At 43.0% G+C, this 27,558-nt stretch overlaps 1 protein-coding gene and 4 long non-coding RNA genes across 11 annotated transcripts, besides 2 other annotated features; 4 read left to right on the forward strand and 1 right to left on the reverse strand.

Moving 5' to 3' along the window:
* The first annotated feature begins 520 nt into the window (after nucleotides 1-520).
* vg (vestigial) lies at nucleotides 521-15,705 on the forward strand. Of its 2 annotated transcripts, none has more exons than NM_001414091.1 (8): nucleotides 521-1,631; nucleotides 2,689-3,560; nucleotides 7,787-8,267; nucleotides 8,994-9,371; nucleotides 14,046-14,137; nucleotides 14,322-14,515; nucleotides 14,588-14,649; nucleotides 15,002-15,705. In NM_001414091.1, the coding sequence occupies exons 2-8, from the start codon at nucleotides 3,465-3,467 to the stop codon at nucleotides 15,058-15,060; spliced, it is 1,362 nt and encodes a 453-aa protein (NP_001401005.1). In that variant the 5' UTR covers nucleotides 521-1,631; nucleotides 2,689-3,464; the 3' UTR covers nucleotides 15,061-15,705. The 2 variants fall into 2 exon arrangements, with proteins under 2 accessions (NP_001401005.1, NP_523723.1); NM_078999.4 differs by having other exon boundaries at nucleotides 952-1,631.
* A 1,495-nt stretch (nucleotides 15,706-17,200) lies between these two features.
* Nucleotides 17,201-17,933, forward strand: lncRNA:CR46237 (long non-coding RNA:CR46237). Its single transcript, NR_133115.1, has one exon. It is a non-coding gene; the product is annotated as a long non-coding RNA:CR46237 (long non-coding RNA).
* A 635-nt stretch (nucleotides 17,934-18,568) lies between these two features.
* Nucleotides 18,569-18,632: a mobile genetic element.
* Nucleotides 18,633-20,113: 1,481 nt separating this feature from the next.
* On the forward strand, nucleotides 20,114-22,556 carry lncRNA:CR46336 (long non-coding RNA:CR46336). Of its 5 annotated transcripts, none has more exons than NR_156786.1 (1): nucleotides 20,114-21,783. It is a non-coding gene; the product is annotated as a long non-coding RNA:CR46336 (long non-coding RNA). The 5 variants fall into 5 exon arrangements; NR_156787.1 differs by having other exon boundaries at nucleotides 20,270-21,338; NR_156788.1 differs by having other exon boundaries at nucleotides 21,096-21,893.
* On the reverse strand, nucleotides 20,865-22,557 carry lncRNA:CR46337 (long non-coding RNA:CR46337). 2 transcript variants are annotated; one of them, NR_156792.1, is made up of 1 exon: nucleotides 20,865-22,058. It is a non-coding gene; the product is annotated as a long non-coding RNA:CR46337 (long non-coding RNA). The 2 variants fall into 2 exon arrangements; NR_156791.1 differs by having other exon boundaries at nucleotides 21,762-22,557.
* A 157-nt stretch (nucleotides 22,558-22,714) lies between these two features.
* On the forward strand, nucleotides 22,715-23,615 carry lncRNA:CR44461 (long non-coding RNA:CR44461). Its single transcript, NR_124536.1, has 2 exons — nucleotides 22,715-23,175; nucleotides 23,246-23,615. It is a non-coding gene; the product is annotated as a long non-coding RNA:CR44461 (long non-coding RNA).
* A 3,195-nt stretch (nucleotides 23,616-26,810) lies between these two features.
* Nucleotides 26,811-26,864: a mobile genetic element.
* Between the last annotated feature and the right edge of the window lie 694 nt (nucleotides 26,865-27,558).

Consider the following 27,558-nt stretch of genomic DNA (forward strand, 5'->3'; position numbering starts at 1 on the left):
GGTTTTTTTTCTAGCTTTCTCCGTAGTTATAGAAGTTTCCCACAACATTTTATGCAACATTGCTTAAACAACTTTCTGCGTATTAAAACAAATTTCGATATTTAGCCAAATCGGTATAACCAGTAATCAAATCATATTAGCTGTCACTAAAACCAAACTTTGTGTTCCGACTTTCCTGGAATTTGTAAATGAAAACATAAGTTTAGATCCTATATGCTCTGTAGTAGGGCTATTTTCCATGCCGACTTGATGTATTCCATTTTTATATTATCCACAGATTTTTCAGCTTTTTTTACACGTTCCTATCAGAAATCTAACAATTAAAGGTGTAGTAGACCGTCTTTCACTTATAAGCATCCACACCTTGTCAACAATCCGCGGCGAAATGAAGGCGAATGAACAGCACAATAAATTGTATTCATTTGCAATCAGATTATTATCAATACGGAAACTTCGCGGTTGAGGAGGGCTTGGGGCTTGGAAGGGGACTGGAAAACAAGGATTGCGGGGGCACTGCAAACACTGTTGACACAGTTGGCGCATACTTTTCATTGCGGAAAGGCAAGGAAAGGAACAAAAGGACGAAGTAGAAGGCCCCGGATGAATGCGAATTCCTTTCAATCTGTTTGTCGAACTTTAAAATCAGAGAGAAACAGCAGGAGTTTCGTCTACTTGAGGACACAATTGAGACGCACTCCATTTTATTTTCACACCGATGTGGCATCGTTAGTTGGAAACCTGGAAACAACAATACAACGCTGAATGCGGCAGCAATCAAGTGGGCGGTGCTTGGCAACTGCAGCACACTAGTTGTCCCGCTCCCACCGCGGTCCAATGACTGCCGTGCGAGAGAGATGGCCCGATACAAGAAATTGCCATTTTGTTTTCAATGCCGCGGCGACTGCGCTGCCGTCGCGCTGCCCGCAAATGCATTGGATTTACCGCTCCTTTTGCCAGTTTGTTTTTTCTCTTCCGATTGAGCGGCAGCCGGAGCTCTCCGTGTTTTTCTCTCACCGCCGCGCGGGATTTTCGATTTCGGATTTTCGATTTCAGCGTAAACGAGAATATCGTAAAATTAAAACGAAACAAAACCAAAATCCTAGTGAGTGATCGCGGCAAGTGCAGTTCATTTGTTTTCCAAGTGCCACATCGCAAAGCAGAATAATAATTATAGAAATAGAGATTTCCGCGGATGCTGCAATTGCCAAAATAGTGCCGTTCTCCATCTCATTTTCGCTCGCTGGCTATCGCCCTCTCTCTCACTCGCTCTCGCACAATCGGGCCGCCAAGAATTTATGGAATTCGGCATTTTGTGGATTTAGCGAAAATATTTTCATTGAGTGCGCCGACCAAATGTTTGCTGCTCGTTTTCGGTTAAAAATAATCGCAGAAGCCGCTGCGCCAAAATCTCAAGAATTCACGTGCGAATTCCCCAGCGCGTATCACTTTAATTACTATTCAAATTAACAACAACAACAAAACGATCAAACGAAAATTAAGTCAAGTTTTACCTTGTCAAGAGATGTGAAATTGTTGAATATTTTGCAAAAAGTGCACTGTAACGAGAATTGAGTTGATTTACGCAAGCAACACTGAACATCTTATTGGATTACACTAAAAACATTCAAGTGGTAAGTGCGGGTTCGATAAATGAAATGTCAAATTGGACCGCAGTCGTTTTCCTTCTGGTGTCATTATAATTATCATAATTTGCCTAATTTATCGATTTGCATTTAATTTTATTATGCATATTAGGCTAAACGTCTGAAATTGATGTTTGTACCTTACATCATAAGGTTAATTTATTAATTCCACTTAATTGGTTATATTGTTCCTATACTTTTTAATTGAATTGTAAAAAGGTACAACGTGAAAAGCTCTGAACAGTTAAGGATTAAAAAAAGGTTGTTAAATAGCTTAAGTTTTTTGTAACGGGAACATTATGGAGCTATAGTTATTTTCCAATTAAATTGGGATAATATGTAATAGCAGTAGTAGAAGCACAGATATAATTTATAGGATTATTCATTAAATTACGAATATTTTTTGTGACAGATAGCTTTTAAAATGTAAATTTTGTGTTTTCATGTCCCGACGGAGGTTTATTTAAAAATGATTCCTATTGCCGTCGGACCTTAGCTATATTTTCATTTCAATAGCTTTTACTGTGTTCAATGCAATAGTTTGTTCAACGTTTGGCATTCGCTGCTGCTGTTATTGTATCAATCAATAGTTGCAACGATTATTTATTTCCATTCTACAAAAAAGCTTAGCATATTAATTTGCGACCTAATTCAAGATATTTCTAAAAGCTAAAGCCAAGAATTAAAGAATTAACTTCAAAGACTTTTAAAGTAATTCCTTATTTTCCGACGGATATCTTTAACAAGTTTTAATTCACTTCGTCTATAAAACCGTTTATGTGCCAGTTTATTGGTTTTTATTTTGATCATAATTACTTTAGCTGTGAAAGCATTCGTTTGTGGTTTTCTATAGCCATTTTGAAACTTGATGATGCTTTGTTTACATGCAATTGCTTTTCAACAGACATTTACGGTTCAAATAGTCACATCATTAAAGTCGGTTTTAACATAAATGCCAGAAATTGGCTCATCAGCTTTGAATTTCTTACCACAATTAGCAAATTGTTAATGCCTTCTCCTGCACTTTTCTCCATTTTCCTTCCAGTTGGCAATTCTTCGTCGGAAACGCGGATGAGAAACGAAATTGACGTTCCAACGCCAAAGGGAAAAAAAAACTGAAAAAATAGAAAACAACGACTAACAGCAATCAACAATGTGGAAATGATAATTGCAATTGCCTGCACAAGCAAACAAAGAAGAAAGAAGCAAGTGAAGAAAGTCGAAGAGCGACGAGGGGAGGAAACTGAGTCGAAAAGAAAAGGAAATTACCCACGAACGGGAATGGCAAATGCATAGAAAGAAGTTTGCGAAAAACAACAAAAAACGTAAACAAAAAACAGACAAAAAGCAATTATAGCTGCTGATACAAACGCGATGGTGTTTTACAATATGTAAATATAATTAGCCGAGCGGAGTTTTCATTCCAGGAATTTTGCCAGCCAACAAAAGAAATAAATACTACAACTGCTGCAGAAAAAATACAACAAAAACAACAAAACACGCCTTGACTTGAAAGCCGGTTTTATAATTACTCCAAGTTTTAGCCCCCTTCCCTCCCCGCGCGCTCTCTATCTATATATCTATCTCCCTCTCTTCAGAGAGAGCATTCAATTTCAAACCCCCGATACGATTACGAATCCAATTGGAACCACGCGTATTGGCATCACAATTCCCTCCCCGCTCAAGTGACAATACCAATTTAACTACCATCCATCGCTAAACCGCAAAAGCAGTGAGCCAGTGTGAGTGCCAGTGCCAGTGCCAGTGTGTGTGTGGCAGTGAGTGGCAGTTGCAGTTGCAAGTGCGCTTGCCACTGCGACAATGGCAGTGTCCTGCCCCGAAGTTATGTACGGTGCCTACTATCCATATCTGTACGGGCGCGCTGGAACAAGTCGATCGTTCTACCAGTATGAGAGGGTGAGTACCGCAAACCTATCGATTCGATTCGATGCGATTCGATTTTGCCTTCCGAACTTTGAATATTTGGCCGGGTAATCAGGCCAAAACAACTGCATTCGGCTAACTCCTCGAGCGAACAAAATTGCTTTCAAAGCAATATTACTTTAAAAACATCGCATTTTAAAGATTAGATTGATTTGACTTGGCATGTACTTGGCTTAAACTCCAAGCAGTCAGTAAAATATTTATAATTAACACTTTTACAAGCAGAAGAAGAATAGTTATTTAGTAACCTTTTTGAACGTAGGCTGCTTTTAAAAAATGGATATTAAACTTATAGTCGGAATTCAATAGCACCATTAAATAAATATTGATAGTCACGTGGATGTGGTCACAAAAAATATGGAATTTTAGTCAGACAAGTTTTACTTGTTCAGTTCAATAGTTAATGCTCGAAAAATAGTTTATCGTTTATTAGATTGGTTTATTATTGGTTTGTTTACACTCAGGAATACCATTCAATTAATCAAAATCTCAGCGAAATCTCTGTAGTGGCAATCACAATTTCTCTTTGCATAAGTAATAAATTAAGGATTTTAAATTAGAAATTTGAAATAATTTATGAAGAAAAAGAATTAAATAGATAGTAAAACAACAAAGGTTAACTAACAGAAATAGCAACAATTTGAGATTATTTAACTTATTAGATCTATTAAGTACTAATTACTCACTAATTTCATAAAATATCAGAGAAATAAGCTAAAACCGAGCAGCAAAAGTGTTGGTGACCAAATTTGTATCTTGGACATTTTTGGCTAGCGAATTTTTGAGTTTAAGGCGTTGCGGTTTTTGTGGCTAACGCACGTAGCAAGGTGTTAAAAATTTCCAAACTTACAATTGTCTATACTTTTTGTAAGTCCAAGTTAACTGTTTTTTTTTTAGGTAATACCATTGCTTGAAATGATAAGAAATCTCGTCTGTAAAACAGAAGGAATTGAATAACTTGCTTAGAATTTTAATTAGTCAAAGCTAAATAGGGAAATTTTCAGTTACACAAAACAACTTTTAAAAAGGAACTAGATGATTTAGTACAATAAGAGTTAAAAGAAGCAGCGTTCTTAAATACTTATATCTTGTATTTCTTGCGTTTATGCTCACATTTGTAATTGCAAAAAATAAATTTAAGGAGTGAAGGCTCTTTGTGAAAGCGCAATTCAAAACTGGAATCCCATTTGTGCAACGCAAGTTTCTGTTGGCCAGCACAAAGTGGCTCGCTTTGCATAAACACAGAGTGGCCATAAGGAAAATCAGAAAACGTTTTGTTAAGACTCTTGTTCGTTCGTCTCCTTTTAACCAAACGAGCGTACGAAGAACAAGTTGGAGAAGCACTTTAAGAAGGGAAAGCACCGAGGATGAGTCACTTGGCCACCGCTGATTGATGGATACCTCTTTGCACTTTTGGCCAAGGCCAACCGAAAGCTACTGTGTTGTTGGCTGCGTCAATTTGTTTGAACGGGCTTGGAGCCTGAATAATTAGACGCTTCTAACAAATCATAAGAATTCACGCAGAACGCAAATCGATTTGGGAAACCCGAAACAATAAAGAACCGAAAAAAAGAGAAGTTGCCAAACTAAAGGGGCAACATTTCAAGGAATTCCGCAACTCAATGTTGGCTTTGTTTCGCCTCTCCCGCTTTTTGCTAACATTGATTTCGAAGATTTCGCTGTGATTTCTGTGACAAGTACAGAAAAGTTCTCACGATCGCTGGTTTCCAGTGTCCAGTTTCGAGGGCCCAGAACTCAGGCCGACCATGGTCAAAAGGCGGCTGGCAGTGCGGCCAATATCCATGAGGCAGTTGCCGTTGCTGCTGCCGCTGGGGCACAAAGAAATTCTTGTGTCGCAAGTTCCAATTATACAAGGCCGCGGCACCAAATCGAAATTGGCCTTTTATGTAAGTAACCGATACGACACGATTCTGATTCTATGCTTTTGCATGCCCATAAAGAGGGACCGCGATAAACCCGCCTGGATATTGCGGCTTCGGTTGCTCCTTTCTGCTCCTTTCTGCACCTCCGCCATGGAAAGCCAATCGCAGATTGAGTCAGCAGCTTTGGCTACTCAGCTGGATGACCGGTTTATTTTGTCCCACAAACGCACAATCCTCGTCCGCCCTTTCGACACTTTGGCCAGCCAGCCAGCCAGCCAGTCCCGAAACCTAAAGTTAAACTAAAACAAATAAACAAACCAAAAACCTTGGTCCGCTCGGTTAATTTATTGTGTGTATCGCCATTAGTTCTTGCCGATCTTGCAGCTCTCCCCGCCTACAACGCCATAACATAACCATACCGATTCGATCCTTGGGACCTTTTGTCAACCGATCGCAGATAAACCAGGGAGCTGAATTCAAAAAACAAAGAACGAATGAAAAAAAAAAGCGAAAAGTTTTGGGGCTCCGAAATTTTGTCGCTGGTTCGTCTGGCGATTCCCGGTGATTTATGCCGTGTGATCGAAGGTCTGACTGCTCGGCATAACCGAAATATCGCCTGCAGCTAATAACACTGCAACAGATACGGGATACAAGTACACCGGGAAAATGATACGTTGCTCAGATAGGTTAAATTAATTAATGGTCAGGGTGTCTACATTGAATTGAACATGATAATTACTGCACTTATGACCTTTATATGAAACTATCTCTTTTATTACGCCAATTTCTTTTCATTTTTCTTGATTATCTTTACAAAACTTCGTACATCATTTAATAGAATTGTTATGCATAGCAACCATAACCATAACCATAAACAATGTTTAAACACTAGAAGATACCTGTGAATCAGCGCTTTTTGACATTTCAATTTAATCACTCTTCACAGCTTTGTTTAAAAAATTCAAGATTTTTCTTTCTGTGTGCCGATTGCCCTGCAGATACATCTGCCGATGCGTTTGCGACCGTGCGTTTTGTATCTGTATCTGGGCATTGTTTCGCCTACGCTACTGCACTTGGTATTCGCGATTCGGGATCCGCAACCGGAGGATTCCGCCCTCCAATTTGGACTGTCGTCGCTGATAGTGTTGGCCGATAAGGCGGAACGCATTGATTATGTGCTTAAGCCAGGTGACAGATGGAGATACTTGATCTGCCACATATTTGCGGCAAGTGCCTGTGATGCTGCAGCTTTTGCCGCAGCTGTATCTCAATCAATTTGTATCTGTATCTATTAGCAAAAATCTTTCGGCTGACTCAGCGCTTTCGTCTAATTAAGTGGCATGCCTCCTAACGGGCCGGCCAGCTGTTGTATCTACCAGATACTTGGCTCGTAAATCAGGGCTGCTGTCCATGGCCGCGTTGCACTCTTCTTGAAATGGTTCGTGCCCGGTTAACCCATTATTAACCCTTAGACACGATCATAATTGGCATGCGCCTACGAAATGGAGCAGGGGTCGTGGTTCGCACCGCTCGACTGGAAGTTAATGCTTAAATTTAGAACGATTTTCGGCTGCAAATGTGGCATAGCAGGGCGGGGGCAGGGGCAGGGCAACGATTGCCATGGGGTTATCGGCTAGGGAGCCACTAATGGGCTCATTAGGAGGGGAGACGGTCGAAGGTGTTGCTCGTAAATCGTCGCCAGCGCCGCATTATGTTTGACAGTCCGCTAAGCAGAAGATTGCGGCGTGATTATCGCCTTCTGGCCGCTCTCCTATTTCAGTTTCAGTTCACCTCCTCCTCAAACTCGAACCTCCCCCTTTTCCTCAGCCCATTTACCCATTTGGAGCGGTGCAACCTTGGCCCGAGTCCGTGATAATATGCACCAAACGCTCGTAAATTTAATGGCCTCACTCGCGTTTTCCATCAACATAAATTTTCTTATTGTGTCATTTTCAATTTGCTGCAACGCGTCTCATAACTCATTACTCGCCTGTCGCTGGCCTTTCGGGAATCTGCCGGGAATATCCACTTATGAATCCAGAAATATAGTTTCAAAGGGGAGCGTGGTTAAAGAAGCTGTTCAAAATACAATATAGTTTAATACTATTAGTGGAAAGATTTGAATTCAAAATGAAAACACTATCTTCGATAAGAATCACTACTGTTATATGATAATGATAATGATAAAAAACTGATTCCTTACCAATGTTTCAAATGACGCATACTTAAAGCCTCTATCACATAAGCAAGATTCCCTCCTGATTAGATCTTGAAATGTAATCCAACAAGTAAATTAATAATTTGGTACATTTTCAGTTCAACCAGGATTTGTACTCCTCCTCGGGCGTCAACTTGGCCGCCTCATCGAGTGCCTCGGGCAGCTCCCACTCGCCCTGCAGCCCCATCCTGCCGCCATCGGTGAGCGCAAATGCCGCTGCGGCAGTGGCAGCGGCGGCCCACAATAGTGCAGCGGCGGCAGTGGCGGTCGCAGCGAATCAGGCCAGCTCCTCCGGCGGAATCGGAGGCGGTGGACTCGGCGGCCTGGGAGGACTGGGCGGCGGACCGGCGAGCGGACTGCTTGGCAGCAATGTGGTGCCCGGGAGCAGTAGTGTCGGGAGCGTGGGGCTGGGAATGAGTCCGGTGCTGAGCGGAGCGGCGGGACACTCGCTGCACAGTTCGCACAGGACGCACGCACACTCCCTCGCCCACGCACACACGCACCCGCACTCGCACACACACACGCATACGCATCAAACCAAAGAAGAGGACCTCATCGTGCCGCGCAGCGAAGCTGAAGGTGAGCAAGGATCACTTGGGTACATCCCTAATGATGGCGATCTAGATCCCAAAAGGAAACTTTCAAATAGTCATTGTTTGAAATTATCTGAATTGCAAGTTGTTGTTTAGTTTTAGCTTTACTATAACTAAAAACACGACTGTCATTAATTAGTTACTGAGTAAAGAGAACAATCATTTTAAAATAGATATGATGATTTGTTTAACTTTAGAGATCGTTTCCATTTAGCCCTTCCACTAATTAATACATTAGTGTCTCAATTAGTACATTATAAAGTTCAGCTCCAAAGGTGAACATAGTAGCAAAAGTATTGCTACCAAAATTAAAGTATAGTCGCTATAAATGTAATCAATAATTCATCAGCTAAACACTTTGTTTACACGCGTTCGTTCGAAACGCTTTAAAGCAATGAATTTTATTAGTTTTCATGTGCGTGTTCATTGATATTGTCAATGTCAATGTTTGCATAACATTTATTTTTTGGCAGCACACGGAAAATTCATGCAAGTGAAAAAGCCCATAGTGGGGAAGAGCGCGATAGTCATCGCACACTCGTAGCTAATTAATTTGAAAATTCTTGAAATTTCTGACGAAGCACTCGCATTCCAAACCAGTTAGCATTCAATAAATTATATCATATTTTCCCGTTGGCGAATTCGCCATTACTTAGCGATTATTTAATAGTTTTTCCGCTTGCCTTTTCTCTCGCCCTGTCTGATTTCCCAGCACGCCTGGTGGGCTCCCAACAACATCAGCATCATAATGAATCATCCTGCTCCTCCGGTCCGGACTCCCCGCGCCACGCCCACTCGCACAGCCATCCGCTGCACGGTGGCGGCGGAGCGACGGGCGGTCCATCTTCCGCGGGTGGTACGGGCTCGGGGGGCGGCGACGGAGGCGGCACGGGGGCAATACCCAAGAATCTGCCAGCACTGGAGACGCCGATGGGCAGCGGAGGCGGCGGATTGGCCGGCAGTGGCCAGGGACAGGCTCAATATCTATCGGCCTCCTGCGTTGTGTTCACCAACTACTCGGGCGACACGGCCAGCCAGGTGGACGAGCACTTTTCCCGCGCCCTCAACTACAACAACAAGGATTCTAAAGGTAAGTTATCTATCAGAGTTAAGTCGTACAAACTTTTCTTTGATTATTTCTCCATTTTAAACTATCATAATCTACATAGGCTTTCTCAAGCATTTAAAATATAAACTGGTATTTGTGTTAGTGCAGGAGGATAATCAGCATGCTTACCATGCTCCCCTTTCCCCCGTTTTTGACTCATTTGTGGCTCCAGTGAGTTGTGATCAAAGAACCGCTCGTGTCATGTACTTGTCCCGGCTGTCAGTTTGCGTGTTTGCCTCGATTTGCGGCAGTGTCCCACTTGTCCCCCAAATGGGGGCATAATTAGGTGAAAAATGAGCCAGCAGTTCCAGCAAAGTTATTAAAATGTTCTCGGAAAATTTACAACAGGCAAATTATGCCTTTCGGAATGCATTAGTGTGTGGGAAAGAATGAGGTAGCTACATATCTAACAGAGAAAAATGTAAAATTTACAATTTGTGAAGTGGTTTTAATGTCTGAAGCACTTCTTCTTGTGCTTCCCCAAACTCAAATGATGATGACCTTGTATCGATGTTGAATAATGTCGGTTAATGTGTGTAAACTTTGGGAGCGTGAGTATATGGTTGGGAAAGTATTTAGCCTTTCTAAAAAGATGAACAAGTTTTCACAACAAATCGATATGCCTTTAATCTTTGAAAAGTTCAAAATTAATGCTTTGTTGTGTGGATATACCTAAAGTTGGCAATGGACATGTATTTAAATCGATTAAAAATGTGTCTTAAATTTAAAAATTGCATTAAGATGCTCGCCTTTAATCCAACATTTTCGTTCGAAAACTATGCAAAATATTTAAATTTTCGCCTCCACTCATTGTCAGCCATTCGTTTATGGGATAAAAACACTTTAGGATGGCACTTTGTTTTATCCCCTCCACAAGTTTGTGAAATGTCTGTGAATGTGAATGTGAATGTGAATGTGTATGCGAACACTCTCTCACAAGCACACACCAAAAACGGGCGCACAATAAAACAAATAAATCAAGTTGCCACTTGCCACTCGCTTGTTCTTTCGATTTCAAAATTAATTACCTCCTTTAATGAAGATAAACGTTTCGTTTGTTCATGCCTGTCTGTTTTGCCTGTCCGTCGTCTATCTGCTGCACACTATGTGCACGGATCAACGTTTATATATATATGCATATATATGTACATATGTATGTATGTATGTACAAAAATACCCCAACATGTGCGTTGTTTATTTTTTGCGTCTCACTCGATTTTGTTTTTAATTTTAATTGCCCTGTTGCAGTTTTGTTCAGCCATAACGAACGAAGCCTTGTCAAGTGAAGATTTTCATTATGATCATCTATGTATGCTGCTCTGCTAACTGGTGTCCATTGCTCAATCAATCTATTATCCTCGCATTTGAATGCCGAGCAGGTGTTGGCTGGCGATGCCTCTTAATGTTAATGTTTCGTACGTGCACCGCCCATGGGGGCGATTATCCTGATTCCGCCCCCTCGATTGGAGCACTTTGTGGTATATTTCTTTGCCACACCGCCAATTGCAGTTAAACCTGGGATTTTATTGAGTTTCTGTGGCTGCCATTGCCTCGATTTTCCCCCTCCGCTTTGCCCAATTTCCGTCTGCTTTGAGGAAATGCCACCACTTTGTGCGAAAATTCAGTTTCCATTCAATTCCCCCCCATTCGTTATGCGATAATTGGAAATTTTCCACAGGCTGCTTAACAACGAATTTACAGTGATTGGTTCGCCAAAATTTAAATCAAAGCCAGTAAAGTTTCCTGTAGCCAATTAACTGGCCAACAAATAAGCAAATACTAAATGCTGCTCGAAAATAACTGGGTTGAATGCTTATTAATGCAAATTAATATTTCTTGAGATATCAATTTTTATTTATGATTTAGATAATTAAGCACTCCCTTTAAAGTATAGGTATAAGCATGAGGATAGCTTATCAAAACTTTTGTAGTCAAGAAATTCCTATCTATAACTTCAAATTATTTAAAAACCAAATATTTAAGTTGTCACCAAATGCAGTATGGTGATTCGATTCGGGAAAATTCTTATTATTAGGGTGACGTTGGCATTTTTTCGCCAACTGCCGCACAGTGGCACACATTGCCCATTTTAGAACTGCCCCTTAAAATACGTAAAATGCGAATGGGTTTTGTTTAAATTTGTTTACTTTTACGCCTCTTGTTTTTCCCCGTTTTTTTTTTGTTGTCTGCTTAAGGTATTTAAAGTTCATTTTGGTCATTTGTCTATTTGAGAGCAGCGCGCACACAGTTGAACATTTACATTTGTGCGCTTAAAACTATTCAACATTTATATACATTTTTTTTCGAAATGCAATGCGCCGCATCTATATGTATGTGCTATATGCCCAGATGTATATATATATGTATATATGTATATGTTGTATATATCGCTAGTTGGAATGTGCTATGAAATGTCGCCGGAATGCGATGCGGTCGATGCTGATGTTGTTGCTTTGGGTGCCAGTTGTTGTTGCTGTTGTCGGACGGTGGCAATGCCGAATGCCGCATAGATTCCTCATTACGATTTTAAAATGCATTTCAATTAACTGCTCCGCACAGTGAAGCCAAACAAAACGAACCGAACCGAATCGTATCGAACCGAACCGAACCGCACCGAAAGAGGGCATCGCAGAAGATGACGAGATAGCAGCGGTAGGAACGGCACGCTTGCACTTTCCTCCATTTTCCCCCGTTTTCCCCCGTTTCCCGATCCGTTGCGTTAGCGTTTCTCGATCAAAAAATACCCGATTCATCAGGTAGCCTTTCGTATTATTTTCATTTTGTTTTTCTGCCGCGAGGAGCATTTAATTAGATGCCCAAAGAATTCGATTTAAAATTCCTTGGCACCCGCTGCAGGCAGGAGAACCGTCTTTTCGAAATACAAAACAGAAACCGAAACCGAAACAGATAGAGATACAGATACATTTGAAGATACGCTTGTAGATACGGATACAAGTGCAAGGACACACGGAAAAATATTATGCTCTAATGGAAGTTAGAACAATTTAGATTTCACTTCAATAACAAAATAAAAACTTAATACAAAAATTATATTAATTATATCCTAGACAAGTAATAAACTTAAAAAAATAGTTTAAAGCATCGATTGTACTTTGTCGTTTCTAATTGAAACTCACTATAGTTTAAGCAAGATAAAACTGCTGTTGAGTCGATTTTAGTTTGAATACTCCATACTTGATTTAGAATCTTCATAGAGGATTAGGATAGTTTTCTCTGTGCAGGACCGCACTATGCGTCAACGCTGGCGATCGAACGTTATCGGGTCATAAATCGCCACGCTCTCTTCATTAGGCCAAAAGGTGAAAGGTGGGGACAGGTAGTGCGGCTTTCGCTTTTGAAGCCGCTGGCTGAAAGTGAAATGCTAACTGAAGGAGCTGCAGAGGAAATATCTTTGGCAGTCTGCTTGTTTGCACATTAATGGGAATTCCACGGCCTCAGCTGAGCGAGTGAGTGAATGGCAATGGGATGATGACGACTTCTGGCTTCTGGTACGGGAAAAAAAAGGCACGCGGCATGGCATCCCGTATCCAGTATTCAGTATCCCAGCCGCACCAGCACCATCATCATCCGCATCCTCATCCTCATCCTCATTCTCATCGTCATCAGCATGCATGGCACACTCGCCAACGTGCCGGCCAAAGTTGTCGAATCGCGACGGCAGCCAAGCACAAACATTACACATCCCCACAAGCACATCCACATCCACATCCTCCGACCTCGTCCTCGTCCGCATCCTCAAAACTCCTCTCCAGTTGTTGGATATTTTTCTCTCGAATCGAGTTTGGAATGTTGTCAACGCAAATGCAAGCCTATGCAAGTTTTTGGTATCTCCTGCCGCTCAATTGCAGTTGCTATTTTTGGGCCCCCGGTCTCCGGAGGGAGCTCCATTACACATAATGGAGATGTCTTGCTCCCGGCTCCTGCTCCTTCTGCATCTTGTTGGCGGCGTCGCGCGATTTCATAAACGCGTAGATTTACAACCATTTAATACAAGTGATGATCCTGAACAACAGCGCGACAACGAGCACGAACGACAACCGAAAACATTCCGCTCAGTTATTTGCAACAGGCCATGGCGCCGCCACCGAGGCGGAGATTCAGACTCCGCGGAGAGGCCCCAACCAATCCCGTAACCGAGCCACAGAGTCCCCCAAGACTCGTTCATCTGCCGACTTGCCAGTTAATCATTGCCGCAAGTGAATGGAAATTGCACCGAGAGGCAAAAGCATAGCACCTCCTTCGAGTATATTTGCTGGCGAAAATTCAATGAAAAAGATACATATCACCTTCTTCAGCTATCTATTTATCTATATAAAAGATGGTTCCTTTTACTAGTTACATAAATTGTTTGTACAAATCGATGATTGTAGTGGTATCTTAAGATACGTGCAACACTGAAACAGCATAGGTTGTGTACAACACCGTGTAATTTTAGTATTTGTTTAATAACAAACTAAAGTAAGGAAATGTGAAAGAAACAAACATATGTTAATTACTTTATTTTACTTACCTGCTAATAGATTTTATTCGATTTTCCTCCACTGTTTTTGCTCCATTGTCTTGATAAATTTAGCACTATTTAACAATAACTTGTGAAGCATTATCATTGTACATACCCTCATTTGGCAATTGCAGAGAGCAGCAGCCCGATGTCGAATCGAAATTTCCCACCGTCGTTCTGGAACAGCAATTACGTGCACCCCATACCCGCGCCCACACACCACCAGGTGAGCACCCATCCAAGTCCCATAACCAATAACAATGCCACTACCAAGTGGTCAGTAGCCAGTCGCTAGTTGCCGATTGCTGGCGGTACGTGAGGCAATTACGACTGGAAGGAGCCTCAAGATCCTGATGCTCCTCCACATCCATGCTAAATAAGTTGTAATCCAATCGGATATCTGCTTGTAGGTTAGCGACTTGTATGGCACCGCGACGGACACCGGCTACGCCACCGATCCGTGGGTGCCGCATGCGGCCCACTATGGTTCCTATGCCCACGCAGCGCACGCCCATGCGGCCCACGCCCACGCCTACCACCACAACATGGCCCAGTACGGCAGTCTCCTCAGGCTGCCCCAGCAGTACGCCAGCCACGGTTCCAGGTGAGTCGATCGCCCGATCGGGCATCCTACAGACCACGTCCTGACCTCTCGCCGGCTTCTCGTGTCTTACAGGCTGCACCACGACCAGCAGACGGCCCACGCCCTGGAGTACTCCAGCTATCCCACAATGGCAGGTGAGCCTATGAGCAGGGTTTTAGTTTTAGTACAACTATCGCTTTGATAAAGAAACAATTCAAAGGGGGGATATAGTTAAAAAGGGACAAATATAATTGTTAAGCGCTGATATATACATCACATTTTAAAATGATATGTATGCTCATTAGTATAGTTCAATCATAAGAAAGTTTGTTTTAACGTTCTTCAGTATCTTGTGCTTATAACACTTAATAGAAAGGATAACTTGTTAGCCTTTCTGTTTAAAAATACTTACTATATATATATTAGGTTAAATCATAGATATATAAAGCAGATATCTCAAAGCAACAGATCAAGTTTTCTTATACACCCATCCTATTTATTTTTCAGGCCTGGAAGCGCAGGTGGCGCAAGTACAGGAATCGTCGAAGGATCTTTACTGGTTCTAAACGCCACCTGGCGATGGAGATCGCCGATGTCCTTCGGCGAGTGTATAAACCTTGTCCTGGAAGATCTAAGGACACCCCGGATCGAATACAATGTGCGACTTTGGGTCGGGATTTTGAGAGCGCTTCTTAAGCAAAACTGCAGTGTCTGTGTTTCTGTGTGAGCAAAACAATAACAAACGCAAAGGATTTTGAAATTTAATTTAATTTTACCATAATGTTTAACGTTAAACTATAATTCGTAAGCTTAAAAACAACTTGTAAACAAACGATTTTTCGCGCATTCGAGACCATTTTTTTCGGCGTAATTTGATTTTGTAAGTTTAGCATCCCATATCAGCAATTTAGACACACATACAATAATGACTATATACACTATATATATATAAATATACACATAAATATATAATGGTATTCGTAATCAGCGTTGGTAACGTTTAATAATCAATATTTCTTGTATAGTTAACGCGAACTTTGACATAAACTTAAAGCAACAACAAAGTTAGAATTTATTTTGTTTAAACTTCGATTTTTGCAAACTTCAACAAACTAGGATAACGAAAATCAAATTGAGAAAAAAGCAAAGCAGAAAACCCAATAAAAAAAAAGATAAATAAAATAAAAAAAAAACACAATTTGAATACAATCAATAAACTGAGTGTGCGTTTCTAAGGGAGCGGTTCGATAAAGGTAAGAATTTAAGAGTTGATATAAACTTTAATTGGTTTATGTGCCCTCTCGCTAATGATTTCATTCCGATTAACCAACGAAACACAATCAGATAAGCAGTCAAATTTCATAATCGTCGACTTTGAATGCTTTCCACGCCATTTAGCCAGGCGCCTTATTAATCTCGGGCTATTTATCATTCAAAACGACCCAGCACGACCCGAATCAAAACAAAAACGTAACGAAACGAAACGAAATGAAATGAAATCCCCAAAAGGAATCTTGCATAATTAATGAAAAACACAAATCTGAGATAGTAGCCAAGTGGTGGCACAAGTCATAAATAAGACGCCAGGCTCCTGTGACTTCTGGCATTGCAACTTGCAACCGTGACTTTGTCCGGGAACAGTGACTGCCCTTCCTCGCCCCATTTCTCACTCTTTTCAACCGGATGGACGAGCTTGTGTGCTATTATACAATGAACGGGGAATTGGGGCGGGCAGCACATACTATTGACTTTCAACGACTTAACGCACAGTTGGCCAAAGCAACTCACCTTCGATCGGCGGAGCAGGAACAGTTGGTCCAGAACGCCGATCCTGCTCATGAATTAAAGAAATGAAACAAACGCGCGACATGCTCCCGCTCCATATTCTGTTGTTTTTTTTTTCAGTTTTTTTTTTTTTTTTTTGGTTTGTACCCCGGTGTACGCAACAAATTTATTACTGATCGATGAACCACTAACTTGGTGGCTTCACTACTGCTCCGAGTCCGGTTGTGGGTCCATTATTTTAGCATAAGAATTCCATAATTCGCGGTAAACTGCGCTTGGCCGCTTGGGAAAGGGGAGGCCATCCACAAGGTGTTCAACAATTCGCCAAATGCGTTTTGCTCTGGGTTTATCGCTTTTTAATAACTTCCCTTCGCAACTCATTCAATTCACCTCTTTTTGCTGGCCCTTCTCCGTTTCCAGGTTTCCTTTTTTTTTTTTTTGGCCCAAACAATGTTCCTGCTGCTGTTGTCACTCAAGTTTCGCCATCGGGACAGATGGTTCCGTTTGGCGGCTCTACTTCCTTCCTTTTCTCAACTTTCGACTCTGGTCGGTAGCATTTGTTGTTGTTTATGGCCGCATTGTGTGTTAATGAGTTCAGCTAAATGTTTTCGATCCAAGGGATAAGTAGTACTTTGCAGTCTTGTATCTATAAGGTTGCGGATTGAAAGTGCAAAAAGCAAACGATTTGAGATCAAAAACTTCGGCCTAAATATTGCATTTAATTTAGGCATTAGAAGGCTTAATTTAAATGTATCTTAAAAGCAGTGGATGTTTTTACATAATTACTAGATTTACGAGAGCAATATTCATGAAATTCCAATTTTAAATGGAGGATTTGAAAGGTTATCTATAAAATAAGGAGCTGATGCGTTAAAAGTCCACGATTTCCAATTCGGTGGGATCTATTTCTATTTACTTCTCAAGTAGTGAATATTATTTAGTCAGCTCCGTCAAAAGTGGCACGTCCAACAAAATGAATACCCCAGTTTCCTCGTAGGTTATTGGACCAAGTGTCAACAAGACCGTTTGCCACATTAAATGGAAATTAATTTTACCCCAGATAAACAAGAATCGGAGGCTAACAAATTTCCAATTTGGTATTCGGTTAAGTTATGTTAACAAAAGGCGCGCAACCAAAGTTGGATAATAAATAAGATGGGAAAACAATAATAAAAGAGCGAAGTGTGGCACGTGGGTATTTTTGGAGGCCCCCATTTGAAGGAGCCACCGTTCGATGGGGGAACTTTGACTCCACTCGGCGACACTTTATGACCAGCGAATGTGCGTGACTGGCCGCAAAGTATAAATAAAAACATTTTCCCAGCGTCTTTGGGGAGAAGATATCGCGCCGCCTCCGCTGGAGAAATCGCGGAACAAATGGATGGATGAGTCGACGGATGGATGGAAGACCTCTGCTGGCACGTACTCCGGCATCCCGGGTGCAGCTCGTAAATTTGGCCAAACCGTATTGGCTGCTAATTGATGATTGCAGTGGGGGTCACAGGAAAACGAGAGGTGAGAAGCTAAGGAAATAGTGGGGTTTAGGGTATTTGGTGATTTTATTAGGACAAATTAGTATAAACTTGCAAAAATAATTAAGTTTCGAAATGCAGAACAGAGGAGTATGACAAGTTCTTTAATAGAAATGCATTATACAATAGGTTTAGTAGTAGCTTTGCTATAACTTTCCTAAGTTCAGCTGAATTGGTCAACATCTTAAATGCCACTGTATCTATCAATCTTTCCAATAAACAACTTTCATTGGATCGACTGCAATGATGGAACTAAATATGTTGCCAAATCAAATTCTTTTGCCGCCATGCAGATAATGGTGGGTTTGCATGAGAGCAGAAATCAATTTATAATTAACGCTGTTGTGGATGCAACACATTTTGAGCACATGTTGGGGGTCCGATGCTCCCCACATGCGGCGCTGATTACGGCGCTGGAAGCCCAGGCATCGGATTTGGAATCCTTCGGCACCGAATCATCCTACCGAATAAGCGGGGCTACTGTTCGATGTGATGCATTGGGAGCTCCATGTGGCTCCGGCGATTGCGCAGACAATCAGCGGCGTTAAAAAATCCATACATCATTTTCCTGCCCGCAATCCGGATTCCCCGATTTCCCCGTCACCCGATTTCCCGTATTTCCCCATGGTTTTCGGGTTCATTTCGGGCTGCCTGCGGTTGCATGTGCATCTGGTTGGTTTCCTTTCCATTTTCCTCCTTTCCATTTGACTGGCTGGTAGGTTGGTCCGGTCATGTCAGTTTGTGTGGCGTTTGCTCTGTGATTTATTTGTCTGTGCCCGTTCGAAGAGTCCTGCGTCCCGAGCAGAGTTCCCAAAAGTGCCCGGGTACACGGTGACATTTCCTGTGTATCGGCGACAAAGACATGGAACCAAATGCTCCATTGATATTCTAATTAATGTGTGTAAGATATCTGCTAGCTCCCCCACCTCGTTTACTTACTCTCTCGAAGGTATTTTCTAATTTACACGTTTAAGCAAACAGAATGAAAATTATGAAACAACATTTTGCATACACAAACGAAATGCTTCAAAGGGAATCGCTGGGAATTTCAAGTGATAGCCCCACTCCTTCACTCGTTTTGGCCTCGAGCGGTTCCTACCTTGGCAAAGTTTTGAAATTCAGACCGCGTTAAAATACTTTTCCTCCGCTTACCAACCGTTCGTTCGTCTTCCCCTTTTTTTGTCCTCTTCATCTCAGCACAAGCCCCAGCTCCAGCTCCAGCTCCCAAGGACCTCAAAACAAAGCAGGATGTCTGAAAGTGTGTGCGTGTGTTGAAGTGAATTTTCCAAAGCAGCTGCCAAGATGTCGGGTTGATTTTGCACACCGCCCACTTCCACTCGGCGCAGATGGAAGACGGAAAATCCCCCGCGTTGCCAGGACTCTTTCAGGACTCTGCCAATGGCCGCACAATAAACTTAATCTGCTCATAATGGGAAAATAATTCACAAAAATGCTCGACTTGAAGTTGTCGGCTGCATTTGCACTTCCCTTCGCCCCATTCGCTCCACAGGCCCTTTAAACAGCAATTATATCTATAGGCGGGGCCCCAGGACTCCAAGACAAAGGACCCCAGACGAGATGAGGTTTCTGCGGGCCCAAGGATAGCCGGGAAAAAAGCAAGGAAAGTTTATTAGTTGACCTGGCAAAGGATGCTCCGGTTCCAGATCCGGGTTAGGCCTCCTGTCTCCTGTCTGCGGAAAATTGGATTGGGAAGGCAGTCGGTGGATGAACACAAACTGTATTAGGAATATTCCGCGCCATCTAATTTAATTTGCTCCAAGAAAGTCCAGTTAGTTAAGTGGGGTGTAGGCTTACCCGCAAATAATACGTAATAAAGTTTTATCGCAAAGAAGAGTTTACACAATGAGTATTGAAATGGAAGTACTAAGTGGATTTCTAGTTTTTATAAGTTTCTTACCATTTGGATTAAAATCGAGTAGCCAAAGCGTAGAGCTAATAGTTTATTTTATTTACTATGTCGATTAAAATGTTTGTAATGGGGTAAAGGTCAATTGTATAAAAGATTGTAAAAAGAAGATTAATTATTTATTATAGTACATTTATGTGCACTTTATAGCCTGGAGTTGATGCTTGTGAAATTCTCACCGCAAGTTCTTGAAAATTAACTTTGTAGTTAATTCTGTGAATATTTGTGAAAATTAAATTATACTTACATATGCGAAATATGCATATCAACACTCAATTGATAAAACCCCAACCAGGGTTCATTTTTATTGATAATTCGTTGTTTTATTTACATTTGCCGGGCAATTATTGCAAATACACAAAAAGAATGCAACTTATTACCACATCACGTCACATCGTCGGAAAGGATATGAAATATGTGCTGAAAAAAAAAGAAGCGTAGAGGAGAAAATGCCATGAAATTGAGTTAATTAAAAGGGAATCCACTGTGCACCGCCCACACACATTCTCACAGCCACACTTACACACACGAACACACATACACATGGGCAGGCAAACGGCATGAAAATGCGGTAAAAAAGCAAGAAGCAGAGTGCGCAGCAGAGAGATGAATATAAAATATTTGGTTAATAATGCACACACAGAGGCATGTCGTTGCAATTCGTGCATATGTATTGCTGGCGATATGCACACACACACACAGGCACGCACATACATATGCAGTTCATAACGGCAAATGGACGGGGCATTGTTGAAATTGTTGAAATTTGGTGGAAAAATATGCTATGCTCTCTGCTACGGGCGCTTTAAAATGCATTCAAGTGCAAGTGCCGCAAATGCAGTTCACTTCGCTGAATCGATAGAGAGCGAGGTGGGTGGCGATTCAGCCCCCACATGTCCCCCCACGCCCACACTTTCGTGCACATTCACCTAACTACTCCCATGAACAATTGCAACATTTTGGCAAAAGTCAAGGAAGTCGGCCCTCCCGCTCGCACCTTCGCCTCGCGCGCCACTCCGCCGCCTGCGTCCGAGCGAGACAACTGTAGTGTACTTCAGACCTGGCGTGATGTATAATTCGCACAAGGCACAAACAATTCATTTCAGGCATGAGAGAGAGCGAGCTCAAGTCTCCGCCCAATAATGCAAAGAGGTTGAACCCCTTGCTCTCAGGAAACCGGTTTATTTCCACAGTGTACACTGTGCGTGTGTGCGTTTATGCCTGTGTGCGCTAGTTTGTGTGAGAGTGAGCAGCACAGTGGCTGCGGCAGACATCTTTTGCCAAGGGTTGGACTTTTGCCGCAGGACTCGCAGCTGACCTTAAGCTTGCCTCCCCTTCCCCCCTCCACCATCAAGCAAACACACACACACACGCACCCTGCCAAAAATATGTGCGTGTACTGCCTGCCGTAAAGGGGCGTAATTAAAACCGAAGGGGGAGTGGAGTGGGGGTGTAATGTCGGTGGGGCATGTAACCGCCAGGTCGCTCCTAAATACTTTCACCAACTATGCCATGTTGTCATAATTCTTCATCCACCTATAAGGCACACACCCGAAAAACCACACATAGAAATAAAATAAAAAATGTAGGATGGGGAGGGGGATGTCAATGGGGGGCCAGCACCAAAAGGAAAAAGAGAGTAACGAAAAGTGCACGAAATATGCGCCCTGTTATTGCTAATACGCATTCCAGCTGCAGTTTTCGGCTCAGCCCAGTGGACTCACAATGGAGTGGAATGCCACTGTCGTCGCTGCCGGCATGTCAAAGTGAATAACTCAATAGCCATATTGGGTGTCCACCTGTGCGAGAGCGGGAGAGGGAGAGGCAGAGAGCGGGCGAGTGGCAGCTTCATCCATCAGCAGGGGGGCCAGGGGCAGGATTGGGGTCGCAGAAGGGGCGAGCACTTGCAATTCCACGTAAATCCACTCGATGAGAGCACTTACATGAGCTTGCGTTTGTCACAAACACACTCACACACACTTGGCAGCTCGCACACACTCACAGAAATGGCCGTTAAAATTCTTGACAACCCGATATGGTAATGATAATTTCGCACATTGAGCCGCAATTTACACTTCTGCGGAATAAAACAAAAGCAAAGTCCGAGGCAATCGCCAATCCACAGCCATTTACAGAGCCACTCGATTTATACGGGTATCCAGTATCCAGCTATCCAAGTACCTAGGTATCCAAGTATCCAGCTATACAAGTATCGAAGTATTCAACTATCCAGTGAAGTTCTGCTGCGCGTATTACCACCCAACCAGGTAAGCTTGGCCATCAACTTTAGCCATCAGCCATCCGGGGAATCCCATTTGATCCCGGGAATGCATCGGGGACACGCGCAGCGCATAATCTTTAATTAGCAATGACCACAAACGCCCAGCTGAGCAATGCGAAAATGCCAGCTGAGTGGAAAAGAAAAGCGAGTGAAAAACCAGAAAACAGCAGCAGTTAACAAACAAATATGCAAACCATTATGACACACGCGGTGCTACACAGAGAACAATAGGATCTTGAAAGCTAACGAGCACATAATACACTTGAATACATATGAAAAACATAAATAGTACTTCAAAGATGAGTTAAGAGTTCAATGGGCATAAGGTTGCAAGGTTCTTGTACTGATGAAAGGGTATGATGACCTCTATTTTCTATTACTTAGTTTTTTTAGTTATGGTTAATATTCGACCACTTCTATATGCTCATTTTCCGTCAGTGTACGCTCTTAAGCAGACAAGCACTTGAAAACCGCATTTAAAATAACTCGCGGGACCTGAGAAACCTCCGCGTGGATGGAAGTAGAGCACCTTGGGAGCTGGGAGCTGGTAGATGGTAGCTGGGAACCTGGAATCGGTAACTTGGAGCTGGGCACTCTGGACGTTGCGCAGGTCAGTAGCAATTAAGATAAGCCGCTACAAGTGTGCCGATTATGTCCTGTCAATGTGTCGTCGATAACTCTGGCCGGCGCCCCCGGTGGCCAGGTAAATCAGGTAAGCCGGTGGCGGACTGGAAACGGGAAGCTGGACGACTGGCCGGGAAAGGTGCAGCATGAGGCACTCAAGCGACGGACAGCGGTAGCCGTTTCGGCTGCGATAAGCTGTCCAAATGGAGGGACATCCTGCTCATTCCATATGCATAATGCATTCATTTGACAGCTCCGAATGCGAGGACCACCGATCGCCGGATCAGCATCTGGTGATTCTAGACCGCTTCTAATGCCTTTTGAGTGTGCCGCACACATCCTTTTTACCCCTCGCCTAAGCATTCTGCTCCCGCAGCTATTAATTAGAATGTATATATGGGCTCGAGTTCCCCATTTCATTCCGTTAATTTTTGGCATTTCAAAAGTTAACAGCACGCGACATTTTAAATATGTATGATGCCCGATGCCCGATGCCCGATGTCCTCGTCCTGTTTCTTCCCCCTCGAGCTGCGTGAGTAATTTGGGTGGCATTCCACAGATATTATTGTTCAAATATTTGAAACTTGATTTGCATTTTTCAGCACTCGCCTCGTTTGTCGAAGTGGCGAACTGCCGAAGCGGAGGAGATGATGTGAACGGGCAAGGGAACGGGAATGGAAGCGGGCTTGGGAATGGGAATGGGAATGGGAATGGGATTCCCCGGAGCAGCTGTTGAAATTGATGCCTGGTCGCGTTTGGCATTTGCCGTCGAATATGCAAGTAGTCCTTTCGGGGCATGTTAAGATAATGAACACGATAGCTGGCCAGCACGTACGGGGGATATACTCTTATCCCGCAATTTAGTTGTGCACTTCAGTGGGTTTCACTTAGCGAGTAACCCCTGTAACGGCTCCTTTGGTAAAAGGAGTCTTATTAATAGTAGTTATTTGAAAACATGCCTTTATTATCGAGTATTTAATAGCATTCAATTAATTAAAAACAAAAAACTTTCTAACATATCGTTTTGAGACTTATCTGGAAAGCCACTTATTTGACAATTTAACTATGTAACGGATTTATTTGTTAATTAGTAAAAATCCAGATAATAATTTCTTTGAAATAAATTTATAAATTTATTTGATAACACGACAGAATGCCTAGGCCTTTCGTTAGACTTAAAAAAAAGTGTTTTATTAGTTTCATCTAATTTATTGATAACGCCACTAGTCTCAATAAGTGCTCTGAATAAACTTTACGAATTCCAAGGGAATATGACACTCAATAAATGGCAGGCGGCAGGTGGAAAGCCACTTCCCCTCTCAATTTTCCAGCCGCATTGTTCGGGCTTTTTAGCCTGACCTTCTTGTGTGTGTGTGTGTAGGGTGTGTGGGGGCTAACAACATCAATTTTTCACCAATAAACCCTATTTGTGGCATTCCATGCGACACTATATTTTTTTGCATGTTCAACAAGGTCAAATGCCCGGCCAGCCGAAGTGCTTGACAAACTTTCGATTGCACATCCGTGCAAATTGAATGCACAAAAAGTGGTGAAAGGAGCCGGCGGCAAGCGGAAAGTCGCCATGATGAACTGGCTGGAAAATCGCTTGCCATGGCAACAACGGATAATTTGGGGCTCATTACCCGGGTAAACACGGAATTGACTGAACCCATCCCATACCCATCCCGGCCCGTCGCTTGCCGCGTGCCGCCTGCGATTTTCCGCTTTTCCACATCCCGCCGTGAAAGTTATGAACGGCGGCCGGGACAATCAAATCAGGCAACGAGGCAGACAAGCAGTCGAGCAGCCAAGCAGCTGAGATGACGACGACAAATTGGAGTAATGAAAATGTTTTCGAAGTATTTGCTTTGAGGTAGACGCGAATGCGCACAGAAGTATGCTAGCTAAGACCACACCACCCATTCCAGACCCGAAAATCCGCAACCCGACAACTCCGGACCAATCCTCATGGCACTCGTTAGGTGAGAAGTGCCTACTTAAGACGGAGTGCTTTTGCACGGCGCGAAAATGTCTCGATATTGATTCGGCACGGGAATCGAAGGTAAATCACACTTTTCAAGCGTTTGATTGATTTCTACCTATAATCACGTATAACTACGATAGCACTTTGTACTCCACATTGGAACTCTTTGAAGTTCTTCTCTTGTAACCTAGGTTTCTATGTTTTATGTCCTATGTACAACTTAAACATTTATATTATGCCTTGCCTAATTTTGTGTTCTTTACAACACAAGCTTTGCATTAGCTAATATTACACCTAACAGAAACAAGCATATACCAATTTGGAAACCTTTTTCCCCGTGTAAACCCAATGCCACTCCCCCCTTTCCATCACTCCTTATCGCCGGCAATGCCAAATGTTTCAATATGTTTTTATGTTAGTTCAAACAGCGTGTTGAATGCTTCCAAATCGCTGATAAACAGCGAACAACTCGCGAGGTGTACAGCGGTGGGTGGGGCTGACTTGCCAAGGGGGGGGGGAAGGGGGGCAGTTGGGAACGCGAAAGGCGGCAGTTTGGTGGCTTGGGGAGCCCAAACCGGAGCTACAAATACAATACAAAACGAGACAGACGACGGAAGAGACAAACCCACGAGAGGCAAACGGGGCAACAAGACCTGCAAAAGCTACAAAAGCTACAGAGCTACATGGAGCGAAGATGGAGACGATGAATTTCGGTGTCTTTGAACAGCGCCTTGTCCCAGGGAGATGGAGTCATGGGAACCAACTTTTCACATTCCGGGCGCGCTTCTGTTTTGCAGTCTCCGCTTTGGCCCTGATATTCGGTGCGTTTTTGCCGCTCTCCGCCGCCAGCGGCAAAGCGTCCGTGCAGCGTCCAAGTTTCTTCGGCGGCACAAAGACAAAGCCATCCGATGGCCAATCTTTAGGGAAGCCGACGAGGCGAGGAGCGGCGCGGCAAGGATGCGGACGAGAACAAGCGGACAAGCGTCAGGACGAGAGAATCCTAAGACCCCGTATCGGACACGATCCGGCGGCGACAGCCCGGACTTCAGGGCACTGATAAGGCGCGCTTCCTATCCCGTGGGTTACCGAGAAGAACCAGAACATGTAGACGAATCAGTCGCATCAGCTGCACTGAGAGAAAAGTCACTCAACTAGTATTGTAAATAAAGCAGATATAAGAATATCTGCCACAACGACAGTGCATCAATCTAAGCCAGATGATAATGCCAACTATTTTATGATAACTTAAGATAATAAGCTTAGCCTTGAACCGATTTTCCACATCACCTGTGCAGCCAGGTTTTTCTCCCAGCGTTGTTAATCAAATTGTTGCTTTTCTAGTTTTTCCCAATTGCCAAGCAAATCGCGAAATTTCTTATCTCCTTGCGTCGGCAAAATGGCCAAACGAGCCGGGGAGCAAACAACTGCGATCATCGGCATTAAATTGTGGCCCCCTCCCGGACTCGTTTAACCCACCTCGCATCCTCTTAACCCCACCCTTCCTCATTTTCCAGCCGCAAAGATGATGAAGTCTTGCGTCGGCTCAACTGCAAAATGCTTTTAAGTTGTTTTTGTCTCTCTCCTCTCTCTCTCTATCTTGCTGGTGCTCTGCAACTTGCATCGAATGCAGTTGTTAGCAGTTGTGTCTCTGCCTCGGAGCCCCTCGTCCTCGTCTGCCCCTCGAACCCCGAACCCTAGTTCTCCAGATCCTGCTCCCAAATCGAACGATCGAACGGACGAGATCGAGAACGAGTAGCCACCAAATTTGTTTCTTGACATCGGACGAGGAGCTGCAGAAACCACGAGGCATTCATATGACGCACGATCGCTTCGATTCCCGATTCCAGGCCTGGGAATCGTTTACCGCCGACACATCCCTCCATATCTCAGGGAAAAGGGGTGCAGTGAAAGAAATTCTATGATAAAATCAATTTAAAATGCAGTCTTGAAACAGACTTAGGTGCTTTAATGATGGCAAACAAAATTATTAACAAATAGAGCTGAACATAGTTTATATTGTTTAAGATGTTGTAGGCATTCGTCACCCAACCAGACTCATACATGCAACAAAGTTAACTAGTAACGAAGGCACCTTAAAGATATGCATTATACACTAATTATTCTAAGTGTGTTTGCGTTATTGGGGAGGGGAGGAGGGATGCCTCTTGTGTACGCCGGGGTATGCAACTGCAAGATGCTGATGCCGCTGTTGTTGCCCCTGCTTCTGCGGCAAGTTGCAAAACGCTTTGGACGTCGCGCATTTTTGATGATCAGTTTCGTCTATTCGAAGAAAGAGACGGGAACGATGAAAGAGAAAGAGAGACGAACGTAATAAATAAGAGGTGGAGAATGAGAATTCTTATAATCATTAGAAAAATTGGTCATTCGGGAGTGCTCAAAAACCACTAGCATTCCATTTCGATGTGACAGATTCCAAACCTAATGAGAAAATTTAATTGGTTGGTTCAGAAATTAGTTATACGAGTATTATGTAAGTGTATATATATATAAGATTTTGCTTAATAAGCCTCATAATTTTTGCTTATAGAAACATTTACTTTAAGCACTATGCCCCCTTGATTTTCAATATCCCTGAATAAGAAATTTCCTCGCCAATAATCATAAAATCGGAAGATCTCGCGATCTATTCGGTGTACAACTCTATCAAGTCGTTCGGTAGCTGCCCCTTTGAACCGCGATCCTTTGCAGAACACCGAGATGCACTTGCGCAACCTTGGGCCCCATCATCCATTTTGTCAACGCCATTGCACTTTTTGCTCGCTCGCCACTTCGCTTATCGACTGCCGCCATCTGTGTCTTCTGGCCCCGGTCTTCTCCAGAAATCCAGAAGGGAAGGCAGCCGCGGAGGACTCCGTAGAGCTGTGGCAGGATGGAGCAGACCAGAGTGGTTGGGGCCGCAACGTCAATGAG

This window comes from Drosophila melanogaster, chromosome 2R (assembly GCF_000001215.4).
Source record: "Drosophila melanogaster chromosome 2R".
NCBI lineage: Eukaryota > Metazoa > Arthropoda > Insecta > Diptera > Drosophilidae > Drosophila > Drosophila melanogaster.

What these genes read in the sequence shown, in the direction of transcription:
- vg (NM_001414091.1), top strand. Translation starts at nt 3,465, where the DNA reads ATGGCAGTGTCCTGCCCCGAAGTTATGTACGGTGCCTACTATCCATAT. An exon ending in GCCGCGCAGCGAAGCTGAAG is followed by an intron (nt 8,268 to 8,993) that starts GTGAGCAAGGAT and finishes CTGATTTCCCAG; the next exon opens with CACGCCTGGTGGGCTCCCAA. An exon ending in TACGCCAGCCACGGTTCCAG is followed by an intron (nt 14,516 to 14,587) that starts GTGAGTCGATCG and finishes CGTGTCTTACAG; the next exon opens with GCTGCACCACGACCAGCAGA.